Source organism: Ostrea edulis, chromosome 7, assembly GCF_947568905.1.
Source record: "Ostrea edulis chromosome 7, xbOstEdul1.1, whole genome shotgun sequence".
Classification (NCBI taxonomy): Eukaryota; Metazoa; Mollusca; class Bivalvia; order Ostreida; family Ostreidae; genus Ostrea; species Ostrea edulis.
The window spans coordinates 84,556,466-84,581,455 of NC_079170.1; the positions used below are offsets into that span (position 1 = coordinate 84,556,466).

The following is a 24,990-nucleotide window of genomic DNA, read 5'->3' on the forward strand; positions in this document are numbered from 1 at the left end:
ATTACGTATAAGATGGTCAATATCTAAGCACTGCAAAGTTTGTTTATAATTAAAAAGTTTGAATGCAATAGTAGAAGTATAGCTGTAGGAAATACAGGGTGTAGACTTGAACTTGAAATAAGTTGGAATACACGACTGAACCCTTTTATGACGAAGAATGTTGCTTATGTTGACGGCATCTATTCCTTTGTTTGTAAATTTAAGCTTAAGGAACTGACGGCATGATTTGGAAGGAATATCATCCATGGTCCGTGCTGGTTTATAGAGCCTGTGGTAGGCAACATCCATAATCATAGATTCTCACGGCCCAACATTCTGCCCTATTTACAATGAAAAAGAGGTTGAACGTTTCCGTTTTGTTGAAAAAAATTATAATACTGAATATTTGAAAAGGAAAATCATACAGATTAAGGACACATGTGCTTATAGGAGTTCCGAGATTGATCACTGTCCGTTATCTTCACCTTTCAAGTGACATTTCTCAAAAACATATAATATTTCATGTTTCATGTAAACTGCATTTGCATTCAATCTTGTTTCTACAAAAAAATCACTGTGTTTGTTACCATGTCTGTTTTATAGCTAGCATATTTTGCAAGTAAAAAAATGAAACATCAGCTCATGTAATACAGTAAGTTGACTGTAGTAAAGAAGGAGAAAAATGCGTCACACAATCAGGTATCAAACCCGAAACCCTTGCATTACTATTTCGGAGCTAACCAAGCCAATATTGAATGTAAGGTACGATTTACGATTAATACAATATATTTTTTTTTTGGAATTCATACAGGAGCTTCATATTGAGGAAATGAACAAATGATTTTAGAGAAGATGTCAAAAATGTTGCCTATGTCTTTGAGAATGGCTGCAGGTAATTGACAACACAAGTAGAATTATACAGAAAATACATAAATAACAGCAGTGCTACTTATGCTGCCCGGTGTTGTGCTAGAGATTTATACTGGCAAATCCGAGTTGTGTTCAAGTCATATCACTAACATATGTATCAATGTAAAAGTTTTCTTCAATACTTTCTCTGAAACTGAGCTAAATACCAAACAGTGAAAATCAATGTCAAAAGGTGAAAAAAGATATTGATGCAGATGTCACCAATGTGTCGGCATACAAGGTTTGATAAATTTATTTGTGAATACAATGTAGTTTCTTAGAAACTGAACTTAAGACAGAGTGACGAAAGGACAGAAGACGGACATGACAAACACAAGCATACACATGCCCTATATTCATCTGGCCATGACGGGGGATAATCAAAACTATATTTTCATCATATAAAATGTCTGGTACAATAATTTATTACCAGACTGTTAACAGGCACTGTCTCTCTGTGCCCCCATAATGAAGTCAACAATTCATAGGCATAAACCATTCAGAACAACTGAATCCTTTATGTACATGCCCCGGAGGGCCCTTGATTGGTGAATAAACAATACATATAATAAATAAAGAGATAAATGTACTGTCCTCGTATTGATATTGGGTAGTGTAAACTGTAGCAAATAAACAAAGCAATACACGTGCATGCGACGTGGTCGTTTTTAATAACTATCATACTCACTTACCTCAATATCGGCCATTTTTAAATCACGTGGTTTAGGACTATTTTCGATCACATGGTACTTTCATTTAACGAGGTGTTTTTCGGTGAAAGGCCCGATATATCCCGGATGCTACTAACATTTGACCCACTGTAATACCAAATTTACATATTATTTTGTAATAATTCCTTCTGATAATTAGATTATGATACTTTAACATTACATTTCACCACGCTTTCGTTTATTTCTGTGACAGGGCCGATTTTGACCCTTCGTTGGCCTACTTATCTCATTCCTTCAATGGTAACTGCCGGTTACCTTTTAACCTCTTTTAACCATTTCAATGTATTGCCATTTTTTATTTCCGTTTTTTAATGCAGTCAACGATTCTGAAAATCGAATATCAGTCTGCTTTTGTTACAGAATTCATATTCCTGAATTCAATGCACAATTGGTAAGCATTATCAGTGTTCGATGAGTTCAACTTACTTTTACTTGACTCAATAATTTCATTGTCCAAAATGTACAAATTAATGCACAATTGTTCTTAAGTCCTGTAATATTCATGAATTCAAACAATACGGATGCTGCTTTATGGGTAAACCCCTATAATATAATTACAAAAAGCATTTGCTTACTTTGGAACATTAAGAAAACAATTAAAAGATAATTAGCCATAGGACGTTGGGTTTGTCTAGTGAATATACAAATGTTCAAAATTAGCTTCAAAATTGACAAGAATTTGGAGCTCTGTGGACTGACACTTTGATTGAAGTATTTTTCACTAGTTTCGGTACTGATGCCACTGTCAGTACAGACTTGACATGTTTTAACGTTGGCTAGAGTAGAAACAGATTTTACAAGATTTTGGTCACATTTATGAAAATACTTTTTCAACATATTCATGTGACAAACTCATTTTTGTTTACCCCTGCCAGGTGTCTTAACTAAGTAGTACGCAGATTTTTTTCTTAATTTCATAAGGATCAAAATACAAGTATATGGCCTGATAAGGATGGCCAGGAATAGGCAAAAAGAACAAAAACCTTATCGCTGGATTCAAAATAAAATTCTGTTCCTGATACATTTGTCAAACCGAACTTTCATTTTCGTTTGATAATTCAAGATGTGTCAATTTAATTACAAGTATTGTAATGTGTCTTTTTGAAATTAGGTATATAGTCTTGTAATGAATGTACCCCACCCCCTAAATTAGGTGTATAGGTATATAACCTTGGGATAAATGTTACCCCACCTCTTTCTTTTTTAGTTCATGATAGTAGTGCTATGCAAGGTGAAGATAACGAACAGTGATCAATCTCATAACTCCTACAAGCAATACAAAATAGATAGTTGGGCAAACACGGACCCCTGGACACACCAGAGGTGGGATCAGGTACCTAGGAGGAGTAAGCATCCCCTGTCGACTGGTCACACCCGCCATGAAGCAGTGTAACTTATTGTTTCATCCACAACAGTAGGAGTTAAACCATACTGAGTCAATGACTGTGATATTTCACTATTTTTGTATATAATTGGAGCAGGTTGATTTTTTCTATAGAATAGAGTCATTGGATGTAATGAAAGGTGGAGATAACGAACAACGATGAATTTCATAACTCCTATACGCAATACAAAGTAGATACTAAGGCAAACACGGACCCCTAGACATTCCAGAGGTGGGATCAGGTGCCTAGGAGGATTAAGCATCCCCTGTCGACTGGTTACACCCGCCATGAGTCCTATGTCCTGATTAGGTACACGGAGTTATACGTAGTCAAAATCAGTGTACCAAGAACATCAATGCAAAACATATTATAAATGTGTTATTGTATATTATGGAGCGGGTTGATGCAGTTTTCATACATCCGGTGTTCATGACTAACTAGATTAGATGTTAACAATTTGTTTTACTTGATATTTTTGTGTTGCAATATGATGTAGAAGTCTAGAAATCTAGTAGTAGAGTACACGTATGTATGTAAACGATGTCGAGGAAATTCGGACTATGTACGATTGCATGTTCTCCTTTTGTTACGTCTTGATTAATGATATGAATGATATTATTTAACTTTAGTCAATGTATAAACACATTTAATTGAAGTATAAACGTGTTGCCTGAGTGATACGGCCGCAAAAATTTGTATGTTGAAATCTGTATGCAACCACATGTTTTCTGTTTGCTCGTTTCCGGTTTAGCACGCGGCTGATGTATAGTCGATAAATTTATTGTTAAATAATGGCGTTTTGGTGTCTTCAAATATTACATGGAAAAATTGGAAAGAGCAAACAGTGATCAATTTCACAGCTCCTATAAAGAATACCGTTGTTTAGATAGGCTATTGAAATCCAGATGGGATCAGATCAGATCCATATTAGAATTGAGTGTAAAGTCTGATACTGTCATACCATTATCGTCATACCAATATTAACTAGTTCTAATTGAAACGGGGACCGTTAAAAATGTTCCCCAAACCTCCCCCCATTCAAAAGTGATGTTATTTTAAACATATAGCAAAAAATCATTTCATTTTAGCCTTTAATTACATGTGGTACGTTCAATTTAGTCATTTCAGTACCAAGAAATGTAAGAAAGCGTTGCACGCGCATAAACGCGCACGCGTTTAAGATTCCGCACTTTTTGGATATCATTCAAGAGGAATTTTTATCATATACCCACAGTATGAATTTCATAATGTGTCTATCAAAAAGGAAGTTATAGCGATTTTAAAATTGTCAAATCAGAATTCAGCACACGTGCATGCACGTGCTGCGCAGTAAGTTTAACCAAAACAATTTCTAAGGAGTACCAAGACACATTCAAACCCGTAATATCAATATAATTTGACGAAAAACAAAGATGTTATCGTCCTTTAAAAATTGAACACTTTAAAATCGATGCACGCGCATGCGCGTGTGTGTTGGTATTTTTTGTTACACTAGTATATAGAAAAAGATATTCATATACATATATACATATATTGTTTAATATCAGTTCATTCGCTTCATCAATAAGTTAGTTACAAACGTTTTAATATTATCCAATCAAAAAGAAGCGCATGCAAGCGCAGATTGGTAATTTTGATCATGAAAATCAGTTAAGGGTCTCAATATCTACCTATGCTATGAATATCAAGGCATTTCAATGAAAAAAAATAGACTAATTCCAAATTTAGTGTACAAATGTTATAATGCACGTGCATGCGCATGCATGCGCGTGCAGACAAAATAGGTACCATTTTTCATATCTACAAATGCTATACTATCATCTTATTTAGGGTTCATATCGATCCCTTTAATATTCTGATTTTCCATTTTTTGTATCAAAATTGCAATGCGTGCGTGTGCGTGCATACATGTGCAAAAAAAATGGCAATCGTCTTGCACATCTACAAACGCTATACTATCATCCTGGAAAGTTTCATATTTATCACTTTTATAAGTTCTGAGAACACTACTGGACCAAAAAGAATCGGAGAAAAAGAATAATGATAACGAGCTATAACTGTGTTGGGATGCCAACACAAATGTCTCAGAACACCTCCCCATGTCAGAAATGGTTTTTGATGCCAGATATGCACTCAGGATCCTCCAAAAATCATAGAAACTAAATTTGGTTGAAATCCGACGGACTTGTTTTCTGGCCGCTATTTCCTTTAATGGCAGCCATTTTGAAACATTTGAAAATAGATTCGAAGGGAATACTGATGCTAGAAATTAACTGTGGACCCTCCTTTTACCCCAAAACCCACATGTTGTAGATATTTTAACACTTTGAAATATTTCGATATATGGCAGCCATTTTGAAAATGGCGGCTAAAAACATTTTTGATGTTGGAAATGGACTTGGGGTCAATAACTTACCCTAGAAATAGAATTTGGTTAACTCCGACAACCTAGAGTTTTTGACGTTGTTTGGCCGCATTCTTAAAACGGCGGCTATTTTGAAAATTTGAAAATTTGATTGCACCCCTCCTAGTGACCCCCTATCAGCTCACAAAGTTTGAAGTGGATCTGTCGAAGCACTTTTACAAAATCGGTTAGACAAATTTCTCACTAAAGAAGAGGAATAATAAGAATAATAAGAAGAAAATAATAACGAGCTATAACTGTGTTGGGATGCCAACACAAATGTCTCCGAACACCTCCCCATGTCAGAAATGCTTTTTTATGCCAGATATGCACTCAGGATCCTCAAAAAACCCTAGAAACTAAATTTGGTTGAAATCCGATGGATCTGATTTTTGGTCGCCATTTTCTTCAATGGCGGCCATTTTGAAACATTTCAAAATTGATTGGAAGGAAATACTGAGGCTAGAAATGAATTGTGGACCCTCCTTTTACCCCAGAACCCAAATATTGTAGAGATTTTAACCCTTTCAAATATTTCGGTATCTGGCGGCCATTTTGAAAATGGCGGCTCAAAAAAAATTTGATGGTGGAAATGGACTCGGGGTCACCAAATTACCCTATAAATAGAATTTGGTTGAAATCCGACAATTCTGAGTTTTTGACTTTTTTGGCCGCCATTTTGAAACGGCGGCCATTTTGAAAATTTGAAAATTTGATTGCACCCCTCCTAATGACCCCCTATCAGCTCACAAAGTTTGAAGTGGATCTGTCTAAGCACTTTCATATAATCGAGCGGACAAATTTCTCACTAAAGAAGAGGAAAAATAAGAAGAAAATGATAATAAGAATAACGAGCTATAACTGTGTTGGGATGCCAACACAAATGTCTCCGAACACCTCTCCATGTCAGAAATGGTTTTTAATGCCAGATATGCACTTAGGATCGTCAAAGAACCCCAAAAACTAAATTTGGATGAAATCGGACGGACTTGGTTTTTGGCCGCCATTTTCTTCAATGGCGGCCATTTTGAAACATTTGAAAATTAATTGGAAGGAAATACCGATACTAGAAATGAATTGTGGACTCTCAATTGACCCCAGAACCCTAATGTTGTAGAGATTTTAACACTTTTAAAAATTTCGGTATACGGCGGCCATTTTGAAAATGGCGGCTCAAATTTTTTTTCTGATGGTGGAAATGGACTCGGAGTCACCCAACTACCCTAAAAGTAGAATTTGGTTGAAATCCGACAACCTTGAGTTTTTGACGTTTTTTGGCCGCCATCTTGAAACGGCAGCCATTTTGAAAATTTGAAAAGTTCATTGCACCCCTCCTAGTTACCCCCTATCAGCTCACAGAGTTTCAAGCGGATCAGTCTAAGCACTTTCACAAAATCGCGCGGACAAAGTTCTCACTGAAGAAGAGGAAAAATAAGAAGAAAATAATAATAGGAACGTTATAACTGTGTTGGGATGCCAACACAAATGTCTCCGAACACCTCCCCATGTCAGAAATGCTTTTTGATGCCAGATTGGGATTCTCAAAAAACTCTAGAAACTAAATTTGGTTGAAATCCGACGGACTTGATTTTTTGGCCGCCATTTTCTTCAATGGCGGCCATTTTGAAAAATCTGAAAATAAATTGGAAGGAAATGCTGATGCTAGAAATTAATTGTGGACCCTCCATTTACCCCAGAACCCAAATGTTGTACAGATTTTAACACTTTCAAATATTTCAGTATATGGCGGCCATTTTGAAAATGGCGGCTCAAAAAAAAAATTGATGGTGGAAATGGACTCGGGGTCACTAAGATACCCTAGAAATAGAATTTGGTTGAAATCCGACAACCTTGAATTTTTGACGTTTTTTGGCCGCCATCTTGAAGCGGCGGCCATTTTGAAAATTTGAAAAGTTGATTGCACCCCTCCTAATGACCCTCTATCAGCTCACAAAGTTTGAAGTGGATCAGTCGAAGCATGTTCATAAAATCGCGCGGACAAATTTCTCACTAAAGAAGAGGAAAAATAAGAAGAAAATAATAACTAGAAACTCATTAGTAGTAATGAGTAGGTCTTCCGTTATACTACTTCCTGTCGAGATTGGAAGTTTAGAAGCCATACATTACAATTGAATTTTATTTTCTTCACATATTATCCGTTGATATTAAGGTTATCAGTGTTGGAAACAAACTGCAGTTCAGATTGCTTTAGTCAAATTCGGTTCCAATTTGTGAAATGCATTGGAATTTTCAAAAATATGTTCCACAAAATGTACCGTTGCGCCTTACAAAAAAAAAACACGTTATGATTCCTGTTGTCTATATTCACTTTCGGTCATGACCGGAAGAGCTCCGATCGAATAAATATTTTATTCTACATCTTAATAATTCTCAACTAATCATACTTTTAGCTTTCGACAAAAATACATATGTTTGAGACAACTTCCGGTTTTTCGGTCGGCACTTCCGGTGGACATATTTTACATGAACAAGACCTAATCATCATCCATAATAGCCCCAATATCTGTCAAAAAAAAAAACTTCAAAAAATTATATTTTTTATATCGCTTCCTGTCACGACCGGAAGTAACGGTTACGTACGATTCTCACATGATGCAAACACACTGATGACTGACTATCAGTCTTGAAAATTTGAGACTCCAGTCGTTCACATTTGCAGAATATTAGCTTGAACAAATTCTCATTTTGAAGACTGCAAATCTTGCAACCGGAAGTAGATTTGACCAAAATACTATACGTTACTCTAGACATTTGCAATGTTTTGCAATGTCAATAACATACAAGAAAATCATTTGTAATACTCCATATACAAGCGAGATTGAAGACAAAGTCAAAAACTCAATTTTTCCACTTTTTCTCACAAAACCGGAAGTTGCCGTTTTTGCTTCCGGTAGGGTTAACATATTTCAAAAGAACAAGAATGAAGCAATAAGCTAATGTTCGTTCTACATCAAAAGAAAAAATGTGAAATTTTCGATTTCTTTGATCACTTCCGGTGAGGTCCGGAAGTGACGGTTGACAAAGTTAACCATATTCGACAAACCTACTTGTCATGATCTATCATTCCTGAAAGTGTAGTGCCTTAATCTTTAACTGTTGCTGAGCAATTTCGTAAACAGAATCTCATTTTGAGGACAGGAAATCGCACGACTGGAAGTAGATTTTACAAAGATATTTGACGTTACTCTAGATATTGTCGGTGTAGGCAACATATTTGAAAATTATTTCAAATACTTCATTCACAAGCGATATTTATGGGAAATAAAAATGCTCAATTTATTTCGATTTTCTCTTATAACCGGAAGTTGTCGTTTTTGTTTCCTGTGGGACTTACATATTTTGAAACTGCAAAAGAGATGCAATAAAGTGATGCAAGTTTTTATAAAAGAAGGAAAAGTTGAAATTTTCGATTTTTTTATCACTTCCGGTGACGACAGGAAGTGACGGCGGACGTGCCTAACCCAAATGGGTTCGCCTACTCCTTAAGGTCTATCACTCCTGTAAGTTTGGTATCTTAATCTTTTACCGTTTCTGAGATCTCGCGCGGACAAAATATTTTTGAAAAAAACGAAAATCGGACATATCTGACGAACGGAAGTGAATTTCAAAAATATTCTCTATCATCCCTGAAAATTTCAAGAAAATCCATCCAGCCATCTCTGAGAAATCTTCAGTGAAAAAAAAAAAGAATAATAATAAAAAGAATAATAATAATAAACAGTAGAATCATTATAAGGTCTTCCGTCTGGAACGGAAGACCTTAATAAACAGTAGAATCACTAAAAGGTCTTCCGTCTGGAACGGAAGACCTTAATAATAATAAACAGTTGAATCACTATAAGGTCTTCCGTCTGGAACGGAAGACCTTAATAACGAGCTATAACTGTGTTGGGATGCCAACACAAATGTCTCAGAACACCTCCCCATGTCAGAAATGGTTTTTGATGCCAGATATTCACTCAGGATCCTCAAAAATCCCTAGAAACTAAATTTGGTTGAAATCCGACGGACTTGATTTTTGGCCGCCATTTCCTTCAATGGCGGCCATTTTGAAACATTTGAAAATAGATTCGAAGGAAATACTGATGATAGAAATGAACTGTGGACCCTCCAATTACCCCAGAAACCAAATGTTGTAGAGATTTTAACATTTTCAAATAGTTTGGTATATGGCGGCCATTTTGAATATGGCGGTTAAAAAAAAAATTTGATGGTGGGAATGAACTCGGGATCACCAAATTACCCTAGAAATAAAATTTGGTTGAAATCCGACAACCTTGAATTTTTGACGTTTTTGGCCGCCATTTTGAAAATTTCTAAAGTTGATTGCACCCCTACTCAAGACCCCCTATCAGCTCACAAAGTTTGAAGTGGATCTGTCGAAGCACTTTCATAAAATCGAGCGGACAAATTTCTCTGGAAAGAAGAGGAATAAGAAGAAGAAGAAGAAGAAAATAAGAATAACAAGAAACGGAGCAAAAACAGTAAGTCTCCGATACTTTGTGTTCGGAGACATAATAATAATAATAAGAATAAGAATAATAAGAAACGGAGTAAAAACAATATGTCTCCGACACTTTGTGTTCGGAGACATAATAATAAGAAACGGAGCAAAAACAATATGTCTCCGACACTTTGTGTTCGGATACATAATAAGAAACGGAGCAAAAACAATATGTCTCCGACACTTTGTGTTTGTGTTCGGAGACATAATAATAATGATAATAATAATAAGAAACGGAGCAAAAACAATATGTCTTGGACACTTTGTGTTCGGAGACATAATAATAACTAGAAACTCATTACTAGTAATGAGTAGGTCTTCCGTCATACTACTTGTTGTCGAGATTAGAAGTTCAAAAGCCATTCAGTACAATTGAATGTTCATTTTCTTCACACATTATCCGTTGATATTGAGGTCATCAGTGTTGGAAATAAACTGCAGTTCAGATTGCTCTAGTCAAATTCGGTTCCAATTTTGTGAAATGCATTGGAACATAATCGGATATAATAAATGACTGAAAAGAAAATATCCAGCCATCTCTGAGAAATCGTGTCGACAAAAATGAAGGAAAATCTATTCAAAAAGTGAAGTCTTATTTTCCGAATTATTTTCCTGTTGTCTTTATTAACTTTTGGTCATGACCAGAAGAACTCCAATTGAATAAATATTTCATTCTACACCTTGGTAATTCTCAGCTAATCATATTTTTAACTTTCTTCAAAAATACCCATATTTGATACAACTTCCGGTTTTTCGGTCGGTACTTCCGGTGGAGACTTAATCATCATCCATAATAGCCCCAATATTTGTCAAAACAAAAAACTTCAAAAAATTATATTTGCATATTGCTTCCTGTCACGACCGGAAGTGACGGTTACGTACGATTTTCACATGATGCAAACACACTGATGACTGACTATCAGTCTTGAAAACTTGAGACTTCAGTCGTTCACATTTGCAGAATATTAGCTTGAACAAATTCTCATTTAAAGACTGCAAATCTCCCGACCAGAAGTAGATTTCACCAAAATATTTTACGTTAGATATTTGCAATGTCAATAACATACAAGAAAATAATTTGTAATACTCCCTATACAAACGAAATTTAAGGCAGAGCCAAAAACTCAATTTTGCAGTTTTCTTTTAAAACCGGAATTTGCCGCTTTTGCTTCCGGTAGGATCAACATATTTCAAAAGAACAAAAATGAAACAAAAAACTCATATTCAAATTTGAAATTTTTGATTTCTTTGATCACTTCTGGTGAGGTCCGGAAGTGACGGCTGACGGAGTTAACCATATTCGTCAAACCTACTTGTCATGATCTATCATTCCTGAAAGTTTGGTGTCTTAATCTTTAACTATTGCTGAGCAATTTCGGAAACAAAATCTCATTTTAAGGACAGGAAATCGCGCGACCGGAAGTAGATTTTACAAAGATATTTGACATTACTTTAGGTATTGTCGATGTCAGTAAAATATTTGAAAATTATTTCAAATACTTCATTCACTAGCGAGATTTATGGGAAATAAAAACGTCCAATGTATTTCGATTTTCTCTTATAACCGGAAGTTGTCGTTTTTGTTTCCAATTGGACTTACATATTTTGAAACTGCAAAAGAGATGCAATACAGTGTTGCAAGTTTTTATAAAAAAGAAAAGTTGAAATTTTCGATTTTTTCGATCACTTCCAGTGACGACAGGAATTGACGGCGGACGTGCTTAACCCAAACTGGCTCGCCTACTCCATAAGGTATATTACTCCTGTAAGTTTGGTATCATAACCTTTTATCGTTTCCGAGATCTCGCGCGGACAAAATATTTCTGAAAACGAAAGCGGAAATCGGACATATATGACGAACGGAAGTGAATTTCGAAAAAAAAATAAAAAAACAAAAACATCTCCAGGTATTTTTATTCTTTACCATCCCTGAATATTTCAAGAAAATCCATCTAACCATCTTTGAGAAATCTTCAGTGAAAAAAAAAGAATAATAATAATAGTGATAATAATAAACAGTAGAATCAGTATAAAGTCTTCCGTCTGGAACGGATACCTTAATAATAATAATAAGAAGAAACAAAGTAATAACAATATGTTCCCAAACTCTGTTTGGGGAACATAAATATGCACGTTTTCAAATCCCATTCATTCAACAATTTCTACATTCATAGTAACTAATCACATTAATTAATGATCATGCCACCCTCTATGCGAAATTCATTATATGATAAAAAATACAATATAATATTTCATCTATGGTTATCAAAATAAAGTGAAGATAACGAATTGTGATTAATCCCAAATTTTACAAAGATTATAAAACAGAGAGCAGGGCAAACACCGATCCCCTGTATACTTGAGAGGTGGGATAAAGTGCCGGTGTTGTAGAGTGAGCCTTCCCCCATAATGAGCCTTCCCCCCGGAAGCCTGGTTCTAGACTGAGCCTTCCCCCTGGGGGAAGGCTCACTCTAGAGCAGGAAAACCCCCGGGGAAGTCTCATTCTAGAAGTTTTACCCTTAAACACCATCTGAATGGTAACCTTTGATATAATATCACAGGGTTGGGAAGAAAACAAAATAATGCATTAATAAAACGGACATGCCATTCAAATTTTTCTTCATTTGTTTTTATTATGTATATGATATACGTACTTTGATAAGGTAATTGGTCCCTGCAACAACCTGCATGCTATACGTCAGAGCTCTCAGAAAAGGTGGTAAAGGCACACCTTGATAGAAACCCACAGGACGAAGCCTGAATATATCACTAGAATGCTACACAGAAAAAAGAAATGTTATATATTCATTACAGTGAATGAATTGTTCAATTCTTAATGTAGAATAGATACAATGCTCTGCACGAGCTTAATAATTTCTTTGAGAAACATAGTGGTTACAGAAAAGCTGACCTTGTTCACTAGAGCTGACCTTGTTCACTAGAGCTGACCTTGTTCACTAGAGCTGGTATATTTGGTGTCGCAGGAATCTCTTGTCCATAACCGCCATACACCGCAGTGTTCACCAAAACAAATAAAGATAAGAATGCAAGTAGGGAAACAGAACATGACGTCATTCTAAATGTGTGTGTATCTGACCGTTATATTTCATGATAGGTATATATACCAGCAAGTAGTATATGTAACATATGTTGATGTTTACTACGACCAGGTATACATTTGGTCATTTGTTATTTCGAAAGAGCATATCGCAGGTATTAGTCGTCGGAAAGTATCGTTTTGATGTTTGTTTCTTTTCTCAAAATTTAAACATACTATTAATAAAGACATGTATGATTCAACTTAGATCAGTGAGAGGTGACGATATCGAACAGTGGCCATCTCATTACTCCTACAAGCATTACAAAATGGAGAGTTGGGCAAACACGGACCCTTGGATATACTAGGGGTGGGATCAGTTGCCAATGAAAAGTACACATTCCCTACCGACCGATCACACCCTCCCTGAACCCTATATCCTGATCAGGTAAACGGGGCTATCCATAGTCAAAATCAGTGTACCGAGAAACACGCCAGACAGCATTTGACAAAATGATAGGTTGTATTGTTTTAACGATTATATAGTTTGCGAAATGCTGACTTCAATCGATACTGTTGATATCCCTTTACCATCAATTTGTTTGTCAGTAACCTGCCTCGGTTCAAAAACTGACCTGGTAAAATTTCATCTAAAATTGTAAAATAGCAAAATAGATATAAGCACAGAACAGTATATAATAAAACCGTTTTCCAAAAAGGTGATGGAAGTGAAATGAATACAGTTTATCGTGTGAAATGTTATCTATTCCCATGATTTCTCAATGAAGTCCAAAACATTGGAACAAGTATACAGATTTATTTTGGGATGGTTAATTCTGAACATCGTAGACAATGCACAAGTCTCCAGGGTTTTAGAAATGTTATCTTGGTACTTAATACCACAAAGTAAAACCGGAAAATATATATCAACCATGCATCTATTATATTTGTTTGCGTCAATTTTCCTTAATAGGTTTGCACGTCCCTGCTAATCACCGAGCGAAGTAAACATTACCTTAATAGGCACACTCTCCGACGGACTTGTATCTCAGCAAACCTTGGAGCCAGCGAACACTTAGTCTCTGTAGATTAATTATATTGTATTTGTAATACAGATGCACAAAATTGTATGTGACATAAATATTTATGAAGAAAGGCCCCCTGGTTCTGAAGATAAAAAACTCATTCGTTACTAAATATATGTAAATAAAAGATCCTCTTCTTATCGTTTCATCTAGTCATTTAAATTAAAAAGAACGAATTGGTTCCCCAAGTTAGAAAATAACACATACATTTTTATTCTAGACGTTTTCGATGAACGTAAGACAAAGAAGGATAAAAATTGTCCCATTAAGGGTGTACTCTCGTGGTACTTTTACCGTGAGTGAGTCTCCATACATTTTAAAATCGTAACTATGGGGATGCGTGTGTTTTATTTGGTATACACAAAGAAGAACATTGATATCTGTTTTTATTTGTAAGTAATAAACTAACAAAAATTAATTAAAACATGACATTTTTTTTACTTATTTTCTCATTTTACGACATTCATGATGACGTTACGATTGTAAACAAACTCGAGCTCGAAGACGCACACTGTCTGCATCCGATATTCTCACAAGTGAGTGACAGACAAAGAAAATTACAGACAAGCAGGCACAACCACGCACATGGTGACACACTACAGTACTGTACATAGTGTCAGACGAGAGGGGGAATGGAAGGATGTTAGCGATGTAGTACCCGAATCAGAGGCTGCTGATATAGTATTGAATGAATTTGTAAGTTTTTCAATATACAAGATTTTTTTTAATGAAAATAAAATCTACAAACTATGTAGATCTGTACCTAAATTGATCTGCGATCTTCGCGATCCCGCCTAGTCTGTCATGAGCCAATCTCGCTTCTAACGTTCAATGTAAAACTTATACGGTACCAATTTTGATGCACCAGATGCGCATTTCGACAAATAATGTCTCTTCAGTGATGCTCAACCGAAATGTTTGACATCCGAAATAACTATGAAGTTTTAGAGCTAAATATAGCCAAAAACAGCGTGCCAAACAAGTGGAGCCAAGTTCGTCCAAGGATAAGAGCTATGCATGAGGGAGATAATCCTTATTGAAGCATCAATTTGATTAAAAAGTGTAATCTATATCATTGTTTAAAAAATCGCCAAAGTATACAACGAATTTAATTCATTAAAAAGAGTTCAAAGTGAAAAGGGGGGGGGTCCTCCCATCTAGAGAATTATGGCGCGCCATTCGTGTACAAATTAGTTAAAACAAAAGATAATTTTGTTGACTATATATACATGCGCATCTGGTGCATCAAAATTGGTACCGTATAAGTTTTACATTATGACCCCTGGGTCGAGGCCTCTGCTGGTGGACTGTTAGTCCCCGAGGGTCTCTACAGCCCAGTAACTAAGTACTTCCTTACTAGCTTGAAAATACGGATGTATATTGAATTGCTGTTATAAAATTTAGAAATTCATTTCAAAATTAAGGATTATCTTCCTCATGCATAGCTCTTATCCTTGGACGAATTTGGCTCCACTTGTTTGGCACGCTGTTTTGGGCTATATTTAGATCTAAAACTTCATAGTTATTTCGGATTTCAAACATTTCGGTTGAGCATCACTGAAGAGACATTATTTGTCAAAATGCTCATCTGGTGCATCAAAATTGGTACCGTATAAGTTTTACATACATGTATAGATATGTTTTTGGGAGGCTACTAGATCGATAATTTGTTTCTAATCAGTTCTGGAAAATTAAATTATTTTATCAAAATTTTATTTTAATTATTCCTTCAAAGTGTAATTGTCAAAAAAGTTTTAATAATGTTAAAATTTGTTTATAGGGTATTGAAAATGAACATTTAAAAAAAAATCCTGATTAGAATTTTAGCATATATTTCATAAACAGTCATTTATGCACGAACAAATTCATATATAACATTTTGCCTAAGAAATTTTTTAGAGTAACAATTTGTTGGGCAAGGCATTAAAACATAATCCCTGGCTGGACAAAAATTGGAGTTAGTTGAAGTTGGTGTATTAGCAGTCTGGTAGTAAACCTAATAGTATATTCTGTTTTATTGTTAAGAATTTACAATATTGTTAGAAATTGAGTTCCAATGTTTGCATTTTAGCTACATCCATTTGATAACCACAGTGAGAGGGATGAGTTGTGCTATCATCATATGAAGAACCATACCAGAAAGTGCAGATTTCTTCCTCATTGCCACATGGAAGTTGACTGTTAAAAGTAGTTTCTGGATAATAACTCAAATACTTTGCATTCAAACCAAATTTGGACATATGGATACATACAAAGACGGGGAGATGCCTATCAATTTTGGGGTCAGAAGGTCAAAGATCAAGGTCACACTGCATGGAAATTAGAAAATGCTGATGCGGGGGCATATGTTTTTACACATTCTGTAGTTATAAATGAATTAGTATTGTATATATGCATATATTATTTATGTTTTCTGATTATTTATCATATAATGAAATAAATATGTAGAATTTGTAAATATGACTTGAAAAAAACACATTTTATATCAAATCGTACATTGTTATTGTTTAGAATATATGTCAGTGTAAGAAGGGGGTGGTGACACAAAATGGTTCAAATCTTTGTTCCAATGCACACTACCCCTCACATTTTTTTTAAAATTTAAATTAAGCAACAATATGATTCAAATCTACATTAGTAATTTCAGAAAAAGTTTGATACAGATATTCTCCCTAGGTTGAATTTTTTGATAAAATAGGTTTTCAAATTTGTGTGATATTTTATACAATTATGTTAATAAATACTTGAATTTTTGTAGAATTGGTGATACATTTTATGTAAAAGTTATTGAAATAATCAATTATGCTTAATTTTCATAAAATAAAAGAAAGCCAAGATTGTTCTGTCCTTAATATTTGTTTTATAGTGTGTTTCTTGTGAAAATTGGCGATTTTCATGAGAAATGAAGTTTCAGCAAAGGGGCAACTTTGAGGGGCTGTAATTCTTTAAAGTCCACACTAACATACTCTTTTTTAAGTTTTAAATGTCTTTCGGATAAAGATGTATCAGTTAAAATGGTTTTTCAAATAAGTTTGAAACTTCTGAAAAAATTCAAACCAGGAGAGAATATCCTTAAATGCAAGAATACCGATCAAATGTTTTAGATAATAAAACTGGTATAACCGCAATCTCACAAACAGTTGTTCAGTGTTATCGATACATTTTGACAACTAAACCGGTATAACCACAATGCAAAGTGACGATAACGAACAGTGATCAATCTCATAACTCCTACAAGCAATACAAAATAGATAGTTGGGCAAACACGGACCCCTGGACACACCAGAGGTGGGATCAGGTCCTAAGAGGAGTAAGCATCCCCTGTTGACCGGTCACAAACAGTTGTACAGTGCACAATCATTTAGGGTTGTTCATTTCACGTGTTTTGGGTTGGTCACATTATATAATGACAATAACAAGTAAGGCTTACAAAAATTTAGGACTTCTTAAAAAGCTAAAATTTACTTTAGGAAAAAACACTCTATTAAAAATGTACACAACTTTTATTAGACCAGGTTTAGAATATGCCTCAGTGGTTTGGGATGGTTGTAATGCATATGGTAGTGATTTGTTAGGAAAAGTCCAACGATGTGCAGCGCGAATAATTACTGGCCTTCCTATGTTAGCATCTAGAGATTCTTTATATTTAGAAACCGGATTACAACCTCTGTCTTTTAGACGAACAACCGCTAAATTAGTTACCATGTTCAGAGTTCATAATAATGATGTTCCTGAGTATCTACAAGAAACGATCCCAAGAAAAATAAATAATACATCCAAGTACAATCTCCGTTATGGAGACAATTATAAAATACCAAAAATGTCGACTTGAACTTTATAAGAAATCAATCGTACCTGATGCTTTATCAAAATGGAATTCACTTGATATAGAATCAAGACAAGCTACTTCAGTTAAGCAATTTCGTAAGAGTGTTAGCTCCAAAAATATCAACAATCCCAAATCACCGGATTATTTTTCCTATGGTACTCGTTTTCTGAATGTAATTCATACCAAACTTAGACACACCTGCATTTTGAACTACGATCTTTTTAGACGCAATGTTGTTGATTCTCCGTTATGTTCTTGTGGTATGAAAGAAAATGCTTATCATTCCTTCTTTATTTGCAGTAAATATTCAAATGCTAGATATAGATTAATGGATAGCTTGCTGAGGTTAAATGATCTAGTTATTATCGATGTCCACCTTCTACTTTTGGGTAATAATGCTTTAGTTTCTGAGTTAAACAAGTGTATTTTTATTTATGTTCAGTCGTTTATTCATGAAACCATAAGATTCATTTGATGTTCAATTTATATTTTTTGTACATTAACTTTCTACAATAATATATTGTTATATTTTTAAGGAGAAGAACTCGATCGTAAGTTATTTGAAAATTGTTTCTGATCCTTTGTACATCATGTATGTACAATAAAATATGTTCAAAACAGTTGTACAATATTACCGATACATTTCTGAACACTAATCCGTATTCACTACAATTTCACAAACAGTTGTACAGTATTACCGATACATTTCTGACAACTAAACCGGTATAACCACAATCTCACAAACAGTTGTACAGCATTACCGATACATTTCTGACAACTAAACCGGTATAACCAAAATCTCACAAACAGTTGTATAGTATTACCGATATCTTTCTGACAATTAAACCAGTGTAGCCCATATCTCACAAAACAAGCTCTAAGAATATCTAGTCATAACACATAGGAATATTACTTTAATATTTGTTATCAATATTTCAGGATAAACGGGTATACACAACATAAGTTAACAAAGCTGGAAACAGGGTAACGATACTTTATCATAATCACAGATTCACTTGTTTTATCACTGGAATTGTAAATTCAATTGTTATACCGTTCTTTGCATATTGATTTTGACTACGAATTATTCCGTTTATCTGATGAAGATCCTGGTTACAATAGGTGTGACCAATCGACAAGTACATTTGTGGACATCTATGTGAAAACTGCACAAAAGTCACTGACGTTAGGTGACTTGGGTACAAAGCCATATTTATATCGAAAATATCTATAAAAATGTACAAAACCTGAGAAACTGACAAAATTGTAAATTAAAACAAGAATAGAAATTATATTTGAAATATAGGATACATGAGAGGATGTAATGGTGAAGATTACGAACAGTGATCAATCTCACAACTCTTATAAAGAATACAAAGTTAAGATTTTAGGATACACAGACCCCTAGAAAAAACCAGCGGTAAGACAAGGTGTCCACAGAGGTTAAGCATTCTTTGTTGACAAGTCTCACCCGTCCTGACCCGTATATATTGAGTAATCTATAGTGAAAATAACCATATACAGAACGGCTAACAATTGGCATGGAAGACATTAAACAACATTTCACCCAATGACAGATTGTGTACAGTATGTATGATTTTTTCATCTTTGTCAGAATGGCTCGTGTTCATGTTGACCAAGTGCAATTTCGCACTTATAATCAATGTTTTAGTTTTTCAGTAGAATTTTCGTCTATTCCACTTACATGATATATCAATGAGAAGCATCACGGAGTCGACGAGGAATTTGACATTTTGAACATGATATATAATGACAAAGACCTCTTTTAGACATGCTCAAGCGTAAAGTTGTTAGTTTTTTTTATCATGCTAAGTTAGTTTATAGAATATGAAGTGAATTTGCTCAACCAATCAAATAGCGTGGTAAATTTATAATTAAATTATTCGAAATGTAAATGTTCATTTAACTACATAAAGATCTCAAACAGGGTATTTCACAATTTGATTTTACACCGAGTTACCTGGCCTTGCTCTAAAATTAAAAAAAACATCAAAAATCAAATTTCATGACTTATACTTCTCCATAAAGACGATTATAAACATCTGTTCACTGAGAACTTTCTTGCCAAATTGATCAGTTGTAGCACAAAGCTTGTATTTCTCATCAATTTCGATGTTTAATTAATAAGACAACATTTGTAATATACATGTATGCAAGGTGAAGATAACGAAGAGTGATCAATCTCATAATTCATATAAGCAATACAAAATAGATAGTTGGGCAAACACGGACCCCTGGACACATCAGAGATGGGATCAGGTGGCTAGGAGGAGTAAGCATCCCTTGTTGACCGGTCACACCGCTGTGAGCCCCATATCCTGATCAGGTAAACAAATTTATCCGCAGTCAAAATCAGTGTGCCAAGAACGGCTTAATAATCGATATGAAACACGTCAGATAGCATTTGACCCAATGTGAGGTTGCATGCGATGAATTTTCCAAAATGTGCTGGTGAATCATTTTATATCTATATGCCCTTATACATAAATGCAGGAACTTCGTCATCTTCTTTTCCTTTGATCAAACATGTTTTGGGATAATTATGAATCGAACACTTTAATGGAATCAATCAATGGAAATTCATTTTCAACATCTGTAGAAGGAAATTTACGACAGCAGAAAACATAAAACGCACAGAGAGGTGGACATTATCAAATGTATCATGTTTCAAGAAGATAAAACACAAAACCAAACAAAAAAATATAAGAGTATTCACCTTAACATTAGCACAACAAAGCGTTTATTAACCACTATAGAACACTGATAAATAGGCATGTATTTCCGTCGCAGTAGATATTCAATAGCGCACACGCACATGTGTAATTGATGATTTAATTTGGACACTTAATTAATGATAAACTGTCGAGGACGAATACATTTACTAGAAATATGGCCATGATATATCATTATACATAACGTGTAGCAATTAGTAGCATATGGCTGATGAAGCAACACATTATAAAAGGGTGGTAGGACCTGTGTAATTCTCACAGTTTATCCTCGACTTTCCCCACAATGAACAGACTGCACCTTCTCGTTCTGGGCATCCTATTGGCTGTCATCACAGAAAGCTTCTGCATACAAGTTCCCGGGGGACTCGGTCCTCAACAATTTGCAGGACCAGGAGAGCAGGCTCTTGTACAAAAAGTAAGCAATATTTCTAAATATGTTCGCCCAATCATATTAATAGTTTTATTAGCAAATCCTATGCTCATTAATATAATTTATCAACATAGCCTTTCAGTGGGTCAAATACTGTCTGCTGTGTTTCATATCAATTGTTAGGCCTTTCTTTGCGCATTGGTTTTTATTACGAATTACTAAGTATACCTGAACAAGATGTAGGACACATGAGTGTTACCGGTCGACAGGTAATGCTTATCCTTCTTAGACACCTGATGCCACCTCTGTTATGTCCAGGGGTCTCTTGATTTTGGGTTCTATAGGAATAATTAAATAAATGACTGTTTGTTACGTTTACCTTGTCATTATTGTCCTGATAAAAGAGATCTAATTTTTATTATGAACACACCACAACTCCTCTTTTTGACATTACTCAATTTGATTTCTTAAATCCAAATAATCATGAAATCTCACAATTCAAAGCATTCTTAAGAATATCAAATGAGAACTATTGAACGGAAAGTTTGATTTACTTATGAAGTGGACAGACTATATAGTTTAGGTAATGTTTCGTCTACATGTATTTATCATATATTTCGTAACAAAAGGGTTCTTTGCATTTTGAATTCATCATAGTCTAATATGTATCCCTGGTAACCTAGTGGTTGGGGCATGTATATGGAAAACTGTGAATGTCCCGGGTTTAAATCATGATTCTTGCAAATTCAAATATGCTGAACATTTAAACTAGATTCGGTTTTGTGCAATACCCCAACAGTGTATGATTGTATACATACAAAGGCCCAAAAATTTCTCTCTATAAAATGTATCTGGAATTAACCTAAAATCAGTGTTTTAAGAAAGTAAAATATATGCCAGGTATAATATGTGAACAACATATGAATGATATTCCTAATTGGATAGCATTATGACATCATGAATAAGACATTTGCCGCCTTTTTAAAAAATAAACCTGAAAACTGTCAAATGTCATATAGATATTGCTCAGGAAAAGATGCGCGCATTTGTCGAGCAAAATGAAAATGATATAGTGTATTTTTTTAAAGATGAAAATCATACCTAAATATGAATTTGTTCGACGCATGCGCTGTATTTTTTCTGAAAGGAAAACCATCTGAAATTGTGGATATTTTCATTGAAAATTGCATTTCTGCAATTTTATGCCGACTTCTAGCTCTCGTCATATGACACGAACCATTTTGCTGTTCAAACTGAGCGGATTTTTGGTTCGCTAATCCGTTCCCTATTTGAATGTCAGGGTTTGAGCTCCAAGTAAAATCATCGATATTTTGGACCAAATGACTTTAGAAACTGTACCTACTTCTTTGCTATTAAAAAATACTATATAGTTTTGTCTATTATTGGCTACTTCGGTTTAATATTTCATGTCTTTTTCATCATGCACTAATTGGTGTGGGTTTTTTTTTTGGGGGGGGGGTACTTTGTTTTAAATGTTAAGACTTTTAGGGTAATTGTGTAAATTAGATAAAACGCTATGTGAATTTACAATAACACTAATTTACTTTATTACAGAATCGAAATGCTATCATTCGAAAGATGCCATCATACATGCGGGGGCCATTTGGAACATTCAAAGCCTTGACATTTAAGACACAGGTCGTTCAAGGAACGAACTATTTCATCAAGGTACCAATATTCAAGATTTGTTAATGAGCTTACATTAAAATAGTTACAAAATGCAGATCAAAAATTAACACGTGAGATAAAACGGAAATGTTTTAGGTATGACATAGTTAATTACCTTTCATGAAAAGTTACAACAGAAATGTTGACAATTCATAAAATAGTTCTTTTTTCCATTAAGGTGCGTATTGCTGGTCGTCGTCCTCGCTTCATTCACGTCCGAATCTATACTCGACTGAACAACCGTAGCAGAGTGGACGGGGTAAAATCCGTGAACCAATATGAACCCATAATGTTTTTCTAGAGATCTTGGCACGTACGATATTGTAATTTATCGGATTAATATACTGCAAGAAAAATATGTTTTGTTTTTTCTTACATCTTAAATAAGAAATTTTTCATATGCATGTGGCAATATTCCATTGTCACATGTGTATGATGTTTATGTCTCTTTTTAAATCGACAAAATATATGGATTGACAAATAAGTTGATGTTACAAGGGATGTCAACAATCTAGTTCGAAATCAGTATTTCAAAAATTATCTGATTCTTGAAATACAAATTCAAACTGCATATTCGCAAATACACCCTGTCGTTACCCCGACTGCCGTCTGAATTGTTTCATGCTTATTTTATGGTCTTTCTGTACATACTAACATTGGATACGGATTATTTCGTTAATCTGACCATAATAGAAATATCACAGTGGGCGTTACTGGTCAATAATTTATGATACCTTCTGCTAAGCACCTGAGTGCAACTTTAGTGTTACCAAGGAATAGTGCTTTCCCTATATTCCCCGTTTCGAGAGTTTTGGTATAGTATTGTTACTCCGGCCCCATCACTATATTCCAACCTAGAGTTTTAAGAAGTAACCGATTCAACTTCGGAAATATGATTGGTGTTCTGTAGAAAAAAGTCCGTTTCAGAGGGCTGTTGGAGGCTGAAAATTGACTTTTATAAAAATAAATCCTGGTTGCCAGAACTCTTCTTACATTTAAACAAGTAACTACATCAAATTCTTGAAAACGTACCCTCTCCCCTCGTCTGCATAACGGAATTAATGCTTAAATTAAATTCTTTATTTTCAGACGACTAGAAATGAATACATTATTTACATGCAATATGGGTCACATGATTGCTAGAACATTGTATGACGAATTTGAAACATATATATTGATAATAGATCATCATAAATTGTGGCTTCTTTGGAAATTTACCAGGACCTAAATAGAGCACATTTAGAAAAAAATAATTACGTGGTGAGGGTGTGGGCTGTGTGACAGCATCTAGTTTCTAAAGTAATCAAAGTTTTGATAGTACAGATAGACAGCTTCTAAATTAAAAATAATATTACATGTACATGTATGTAATGGCATTCAGGTTATCCTTCACTACAGTAACCACACGTGTAATATACAATAAACAGTATAAGGTTTACATATCTTTATACATTCAAGTAGAAGAAATTCACAGATGCTCTTTTTTGATAGCATTTATTAAAGGCAATTATAAGATCTGAAACAATAAAATATTCATCAATGTGCTGCAAAACTTATGGAATTTACTACGGATGACATCATACAACGATACGTCGCTTACTTTATTGACTCGCTCGGAATACGAGCTTTTTTGGCGTATGAGGAGAAATGATAAAAAGAGTTCCAACATTTTTATTCATATCAGTATACACATCTGGTAATTAGAATTGTGACAAAACATCTAAAACGTCAAATACCTTTGAAACAATACGCCTGGTGAAAACCCGACACCAGCATTACCCGATACGGAATCGTTTAATTTTGTTCCCGTTTGATATTCATCCATTTCACTTTTAAAGGCATAGGGTCTATTTTTCATCTCAAAAATGACATCACAATATTTTGCAAGAAGAACTCCAAACAAGAGGCCCATGGGCCACATTGCTCACCTGAGTCACCTTTGTCCATATCAGAAGACTTTCCATATATATTTGCATGTAAAACCGTAGTCCCTATTATGGCCCCAAACCTATCCCTGGGGGCCATGGTTTTTGCAAACTTGAATCTACACTATGTCAGAAAGCTTTCATGTAAATGTGAACTTCTTTGGCGCAATGGTTCTTGAGAAGATTTTTGAAGATTTTTCCTATATATTTATATGTAAAACTTTGATCCACTATTGTGGCCCCATCCGACACCCGGGGCCATGATTTTAGCAATTTAGAATCTGCACTACCTAATAAAGCTTATCAATAAATTTCATCTTTTTTGGCCCAGTGGTTCTTGAGAAGATACCTTTTCTTTATTATCTCCCC

The 24,990-nt window shown here is 34.7% G+C and overlaps 1 protein-coding gene across 1 annotated transcript; it reads left to right on the forward strand.

The window, feature by feature from the left end:
- Positions 1–20,884: 20,884 nt before the first annotated feature.
- LOC125654890 (cystatin-A-like) lies at positions 20,885–23,048 on the forward strand. The gene is made up of 3 exons (XM_048884994.2): positions 20,885–21,052; positions 22,583–22,696; positions 22,875–23,048. Exons 1-3 carry the CDS (start codon positions 20,921–20,923, stop codon positions 22,995–22,997), a joined length of 369 nt encoding a protein of 122 aa, XP_048740951.1. The 5' UTR covers positions 20,885–20,920; the 3' UTR covers positions 22,998–23,048.
- Positions 23,049–24,990: the final 1,942 nt, after the last annotated feature.

Excerpts from the sequence above, each read along its gene's own strand:
- LOC125654890 (XM_048884994.2), top strand. The coding sequence starts at position 20,921 with ATGAACAGACTGCACCTTCTCGTTCTGGGCATCCTATTGGCTGTCATC. Across the intron at positions 21,053-22,582 it reads AGCAGGCTCTTGTACAAAAA|AATCGAAATGCTATCATTCG; the intron begins GTAAGCAATATT and ends ACTTTATTACAG. Across the intron at positions 22,697-22,874 it reads GAACGAACTATTTCATCAAG|GTGCGTATTGCTGGTCGTCG; the intron begins GTACCAATATTC and ends TTTTCCATTAAG.